Raw genomic sequence first — 7,386 nt, 5'->3', positions numbered from 1 at the left:
TCCATAGCAATTTCTTTTGTGTATTATTTGTGAGTGTCGAATATAGAGTAACATGAAGGATAGGCATCTTATGTTGGCCTATATACAATGAAACTGGCTAAATTATGCTTTGGCCAAAGTGATTTTGTACATTCATGTAATACTAGTGAATGAAATGATTTTATTTTGTATTATATGTCATATGACATATGATGCTACATTATAAAATGTTAGATAGGATAATTCCATTTGCCCTACCGATTTCAGTTTGCTAGGTTCATCGTGCAGGGTTGGGGACTCAACTTTTCATGTTGAGCACTAGGGGAGCTAACCACTCTATGGTTGGACGGAGAAATCACCTAGACCTCATTCTCTTCCTTCAGCATAGTAGATGGAAAGCAATCCAATGGCTAAAAGAGGTAAGATCATGTATAGTATCACTTTATGTTCTTATGATGTATTGACCTTTTGATGGTCCATTATATCAATTTCATTTGATGTATCATGAGTAGGTCAATCTTGAAGTTTCTATGTTGTAAAATATCCTCATATGTGAATTTTTTTGTAAACTTGTTAATTAATCAATTAAATTTATATTGACTAGGAATGATCTTCATTATTTTTGGACTTTTGATGTTACATGGATGTTTGCACCTTATACAAAATCTATTTGTAGTCTATTTTTCCCACACGATCCTCTACTTACACTTGTATAATGATGCCTTGACATTATCACCTTTAAGAGTACCTTTCACACATTCTAATGACACCATATTATCATCAACCTTTTACACTCCTCTAATGATGCCTTGACATTATCACCTTTAAGGGTAACCTTCACACATTCGGATGATACCATATAATGATTAATCTTTTGCTTACACTCGTCTAATGGTATCATCACAACTAATTATATCTTATAAAATTAATTTTATTAATATCTTTTATTAATAATAAGATACTACACTAATAACTATTATATGTAATTATAGATGTGACCAACAAGATTGATAAAAATTACATCCACAAATAAACCCAAAAAAAATTATCATACAATTTCATCATTACTAAGATATAACACACCCAAATAAATTATTTTTTAAATATATTATAATGGTAAAAATTACTCACTAAACAGATGTTTTACTTGGAGATACTTTCATGCATAGATTTTCTAACTACAATAGGTCTATTCCTTGGGATATTTTGACTAAATGCCAGTTTAGCTTTGACCAGCTACAAAACCAGTAGATACGTGAACAAATAACACAAAGTCTTTAAAAAAAATTAGGATCATGAATTATGAGTCATAGGAAAATAATGATATCGATTACATTTTAAAGGCCTAATATGGATCACAGAAAGGCGAACGATCTGAAATGCAAAAGCCTTATAAAATGTATTGTCCACTAAATGGTGCGATAAGCTTCAGCACAAACATATTTCTTTTGAATTGTAAAGTTCCAGTGGATGGATGCATACATATTCGACTTTTTTCCACCTGGTGAAGGATAAAATATGTGATGTTTGCAGTTTGTGCCGCTTTTGAATCTTATAATTCTATTTATTCTCCCTCTCTCTCTTTCCCTTTGTCCTCACCCTTGCTCCCTCTTTCATTCCCTCTCCCTCTCTCTGTCCCTCCACCTCTCTATCATAACTATCCCCCTTCCCCCTCTCTATATAGAGAGGGCATAAAGAATGAACTCGCATGGAAAATGTATGTGTTTATTGAATACATAATTCACATAAGGTGTTTGTTTAAAGGAAAATATGCGGTCCCCTCTGCAATATGTGATCTTTGTGTAATTTATGGGTGCGATCTTTGAGATTCCCAGAGGAAATCATTTTAATAAGTCTATGGAAAAAACTGTCCTATAAATCTCAATCAGCATGATCTCGTATTCTCAATTAATCTAGTGCCATAAATATGAATTTTAGTTCCAGATAAATAATGCTATGAACCCATTAAGTTCTGTGCTTGTTAACTTACAAAGTCTGCCAGAAGCCTATATTTTTGACATTTTGACAAAAAAGAGACTAGAAATTGAGTCAACTAATGAGGATGAAGCTACTCTAAAATGTATTGCAACATTTTTATGTGAAATGTTTTAGAATTACAAAGTTGAATTCCAACCTTCTTTATGCAAAGCTCAATGTGCAGTATAGTTACTCAAAGGCCCTATCATCTCACCACCATTGCAGCTTATGGAATCCAGCTTTAGCACCAAATCCGCCAAATAGCTACTTTCGTGGTTTCTAGTAAAAAACATAGAAGTTGCTGTTAATTTTCTGGTTCACCGCAACTCCAAAATCTATTTACTTTTCCCGTATGCTACAAATCAAAAATTGCAGTGTGCTATATTTGTTTTAAAGCTATATTCTCTTTGGCCATGCTTCATGCAAAGCAGTGAACATTACACATTTTTTAAACTTCCCTTTAATTTTTTCACTGCCTCTATAGCCTCTGGATTCAACCATTTATTGCTGCTATTTGACTGCTCCACCCACTGGATAACTTTGTTTAGTAAGGTATGCCTGCTGAAACTGCATTTTGTAATCCCATTGCAATCTCCTCTACTTTTCCTTCCATTTTCGGACGACCTAAGATTTTTCCGACCGATATCAAAGGATTTCTCCAAGAACTCGGTAAACCAGTTTTCTGCTTCAATTTTAACCTGTTTTGCTAGATTCATTTGTTGAAGCAAATCATTATTCCTCCTCAGTTCGGGAGCACTCGTAAGCTGAGATTCTGCTGCTACTGGGAGTTTGCTGTTGAGGTTTTGATTTGACAAGTTGGTTGATGGCAATGTGTTCAAATCCAAATTCACATCGCTACATCTTTTGGGAGTTTGGTTGTCATTGGTACCTTTACCTCCTATGGATGTCCCACTAGGAGTAAAGGACATAGACTTACCTAATTTCCTTGTACAAGTAGGAGAGGCTGAAGCCCTAGAGAAGAAACCTCCTTTAGATCTTTTATTTCCATCTTGAGACAATTTCTTGAGAAGGCCCTTTAGTCTTCTCAATGGTGATTCTTCAGGAGCTGAACTACGTTTTGACTCAGATTTAACAGGAGACTTTTTCAGATTATTTTGTAAAGATGATTCAGTTAATGCAGCTGCAGATCCACACTTCTCAGAGTATTCAATTACATCATTTCCTTTGATATCTGAACTGTCACTTCCATGAGGAAGCACGGATTTATTCCATATATCCATATTAACAACAAACTGAGATACTTCCTGGTGCAAATTAATAAATCTTTCTAGAGAAGCCTCGGGATCTTCAGGTTTTGCTGAGGAACAGAGATCAGCAAGTTCCCTGCATTGGATTCTAATATATTTAGCAATCTCAGTACTAACATTTATTCAGAAAATAGAAATGAAGTGCACAAATATTTTCAGCCTAAAGATAGATTTTCCAGATAGTATGCAAGTCGACAATAAGAAACAGTTTTTCAGGATAAAATGGATTTCTTTCAGAAGGTTTCTAGATACTATTCAGTTTATTCAATGATTATTACACTCTGTGTTTCCCAGAAAACTATGGCTAAACAAGTCTGGCCTCCTAGAGATGTGAAAGAAGAAATCCACAGGGCTCCTTAAAATTAAAAATAATATTCAATTCTTGTTCCATCCTGGGTTGAAAGGTTGTTTTCCGTTTTCGATTTTGATTTTACTGTTGTAAATAATAAAAAATTTATATGAGTTTTGTGTTTCTGGATTCGATTGGGTACTTTTTTTTATCAACATTTCGGATCAAACTTTGTGATCCATCATCGGGATGAAAGAATGCATATTTTGTTATTTTATTTTTGCATTCTGTCATCCTGATGATAGATCACAGTGTGATCCGAAACGTTGATGATTAAAAAACATACACAATCAAATCCAGAACCATAAAACTCATGCCAAATGAATTGTGGAAATCTGATTATGTTAAAACTATTATCTAGCAATACTGTTTATAACCAGAGGCATGGTATAACCTCTAATAATGGATGCCTGTTGGTAATTAAGTAATTTTCTATTGCAATGAGGTCTGGCTGAAGGCCCATTAAAGAATCATAATTGATAAGGCGACCAATATAAATAATTCAGACTATGGTGCATATTTTAGTTGATACACACCTTACAATCCTAACAATGGTCTCCATAGCAGATGCCTCCTGTAGTGCTTCCATTGCAACCATATAAGCTTCCTCACGCCTCTGCGAAGCTTCCTGCACTATTCACTCCATTAGAGATCTGAACAAATATAAGAAGCCTAAGATATAATCTCCCCTAATCCCCACCATTTATTCCAGTTGAAACATACAAATTGAAAATTATAAGATAAAAAGCAATTTTTCACTTGAAGTTTGCCACCAAACCACAATCTCTTGACTCTGGGTCACATGTTTAAGAACAAATTATAAGATAAAAAGTAATTATATACTGCCATGGATAAGTTCATTGGTAGCTTGACCTATGCAGACAATGGATACGCTATCGTATAAAGCAACTAAAATATGAGATGGATGCCCTAATTTAATGCAATCAATAGGGAATCCTTTGCAGCCAGCCATTCCCTCCCCGAGTTGTTGAGTTGGTCAGTCAAAATTCACAAGTGTTTCTAAAAGATTGGGAGGATCAAGCATATACAGTAAAATAGGGGTGGAAGGAAAGCAAACAAGCAAAAGCAAAACTCACAAAAGAAATTTGGGAACAAATGGAATAGCATCCAAACAAAATTACTCAACCTAAGGTTAAAAACATCATAGATCCACAAACCTATTATTAGATGAATTCTTTTGCCATTGTTGCTAAATCTTCTCTAAAATATCTTCTCTGAAATTTGTTATCAGTAAACTAAGGTGAAAGAAAAGCAACAAAATAACCAAAAACAATGCTTACAAATGACAATTATGGCAAATGGAATAGAAATTGGCATTTGTAAGCAATCAAGATTGCAGCGCCATCAGTATTTATCATAAATAAGTTAGCTATCATCATATATGAGAACTTCTGAATCCATAAACCAGTCTAAGGGATATTTTCTTGAGCAATTAAGACCTATTTCACTGACCATGTCACAATATATATTGAGCTAGTTGAGACTCAGCGATTACAAACACACAGACGAGCTTGTCTAGGATGGATGCTACCCTGGCTACTGGAGACGCTTATGGAGCTGCCATAAAAATTTGCCCAATGTTTTCCCCATTATCCTTGAATGTACAGAATGATTTTCCTAATGGGTGAAAATTTTAAAGCTCCCGCGTCCCATTTATTGCCTTGAATCTCCTATCACACAAATTGAAAGTACTAAATCCTACAATTTTCTACTTTCCCCAAATGAAGAGTTGGATTTGGCCTTATAAAGCTTCCCCTTCATCCCAATAAACCCTAAAATTGTTTATCTAATAAGAATTCCAATTTCTTCTTCATACTCGAAATGCTTCCCGAACATGCACTAATTTAAACCTTATGAGCCTTTAAAAAAGACCAGCTTCGTACCTTTCCGATCTCCGCAAGTCTTTCCGGCAGAGAAGTGCATGAATTAATCACGGCCATGCTTTCCATGCAATCTGAGGCATCCTTATCGAGCTCCATATGGCTGATCAGTCCTTCAGCTTCCTCATACTGAACGCATCTGCTCGCTCGGTCCTGCAAAAGGGCAACCAAAACATAAAAACCCACATCAAATTTCTCAAAATGCTACCCACAAAACAAAATCTAGCAATGAATTCTTTGACCCGAAGACGGATATACCTACAGCAGATTCCGAAAAATGGGTACTCTGGAATTGTGAGTCCGGAATTCCCTTCCCGTTCATGCTTAAAAACTTTTGAAAGCCGCTTACAGCAGAGGTCTTGGCAACCTTGGGGAAAGAAATTGATTTAAAATAATCTTTCCCTGCAAACCCAACCTCATATAATTTCTTGGAAGGCGCCCACAAACTGCGCCTCTGTAACAAACCTTCTCTTTCTCCAGAAATGGGATTGAATTTAAGCGCCGGTTCCGTGGCCATGTCGAGCCGCTTATGGTCATGAAGACTGACAACATCCTGTGGGCTCCCAATCAAGGGGTGCCTACCCTGAAGCGGCCTAATGCCCCTTAGGATTGGAACAGGAGACCCAGGTTCGAATCTCTCCACATAAATAAACTGTCCCAGCTGAAGCGTATTGCTGAGCACCAATTCGTTATGCTCCTCTGCAAGAGCAAGATATGTTGCATGGGACGAATCCGAAACTTTAACATAGAATCCATGCTTGGGCCACAGATCATTTGCCTCCAAATCTACCGGAACTATATCAACGACCTGCAGGAGCGAGGAACGGAATTCACCTGCCGCCTTAGCGCTGCTGTTCATATACTCTATGAGCCGCAGCAGCATTCCCCCCTTCAAATTCGCCATGTTCTTTCAATTCAACCTTTTGAATCCAGCCTCCCGCCTTGCGTTATCAACAGCGATAGAGCCCAATTCAGCTCTCTGCAATTTGATATGACACGAGATTGGCTGGGTCAAAATTTCCGAGCCTTCATTTAATTGAATAGAAAGTATGTACTAATTCTGTGGAATTTGATTTCCCGACAGGCTTTGCATGACGGCAAGGGATCTTGTTCGGTTTTCGTTTTTTTTCGAGCGTGGCCCACGCGCTCTTTAGAAGTAAAATTCGAAACAAATAGTTTATTTTATTTGTGCTTTCTTCTTGTGCTTTCCTTGACTTATATATTTTAATCGAATCGACAGTGCCAAGAATGATAGGGTGCCTGGTCCTGATTTCTAATTCGGTAGACCAAACTGGGAATGAGTTGAGCCATTTTGGAAATTGGCTAAATTCGATGGTTACATACATAGTTGTATTTACATTTTAAAATTTAAAATTTAAAATATATTTGATCTAATTAGATCTTCATAGCTTATAAATTACATATATGTAGTTTTTGAATTCAAATATATAAATTTATTTTGCAATCTTAACATATGATTAGATGGATGTACAATTGTTGTATTGTGATTGAATAGCTTAGTTCATTTGGTGTTGTGGTTAAGTTTGAGTTTGTGGGTTACCCCATGATCTTTGGTTCAAGACAACTCCACCTTTGCTCACCCCAAATTGGGGTCTTTGGTGGATAGCAAGACTTAATAACTTCAAAATGAATTTAATATTCATTGATTATTTGTTATGTTTCATAATTAATCTTTTTATTATAGTATGTCTTGTATGTTCGCTTCTAGAGGATTATATTTATGGAGTGAGTTTTTTAAGCTAATTTCTTATGATATAGTTTAAAAATAATATTTTTAAACTATTTGTTTGAATAATTGCATAGAATCTAATTTTCCTACAAATTTAGTTTTTATTTTTTATTTTTTATTAATAAGTAGCTTAAAAAGGGTGATGTCCCTATCAAACTAGGC

General features: G+C 35.6%; 1 protein-coding gene across 1 annotated transcript; it reads right to left on the bottom strand.

The window, feature by feature from the left end:
* Nucleotides 1-2,036: 2,036 nt before the first annotated feature.
* On the bottom strand, nt 2,037-6,664 carry LOC149547764 (protein CORTICAL MICROTUBULE DISORDERING 5-like). Its single transcript, XM_089791823.1, has 4 exons — nt 5,737-6,664; nt 5,478-5,627; nt 4,110-4,201; nt 2,037-3,300 (listed from the first exon to the last, which is right to left on the bottom strand). Exons 1-4 carry the CDS (start codon nt 6,376-6,378, stop codon nt 2,394-2,396), a joined length of 1,791 nt encoding a protein of 596 aa, XP_089647949.1. The 5' UTR covers nt 6,379-6,664; the 3' UTR covers nt 2,037-2,393.
* Between the last annotated feature and the right edge of the window lie 722 nt (nt 6,665-7,386).

This window comes from Cupressus sempervirens, chromosome 7 (genome assembly GCF_028749045.1).
Source record: "Cupressus sempervirens isolate cs-2001-9-10 chromosome 7, ASM2874904v1, whole genome shotgun sequence".
In the NCBI taxonomy this organism is placed as follows: Eukaryota; Viridiplantae; Streptophyta; class Pinopsida; order Cupressales; family Cupressaceae; genus Cupressus; species Cupressus sempervirens.
The sequence above is the reverse complement of the archived record's forward strand: the minus strand, read 5'-3'. Positions and strand labels throughout refer to the sequence as shown.

What these genes read in the sequence shown, in the direction of transcription:
- LOC149547764 (XM_089791823.1), bottom strand. Translation starts at nt 6,378, where the DNA reads ATGGCGAATTTGAAGGGGGGAATGCTGCTGCGGCTCATAGAGTATATG. An exon ending in GACTTGCGGAGATCGGAAAG is followed by an intron (nt 4,202 to 5,477) that starts GTACGAAGCTGG and finishes TGAATAGTGCAG; the next exon opens with GAAGCTTCGCAGAGGCGTGA. An exon ending in ACCATTGTTAGGATTGTAAG is followed by an intron (nt 3,301 to 4,109) that starts GTGTGTATCAAC and finishes AATCCAATGCAG; the next exon opens with GGAACTTGCTGATCTCTGTT.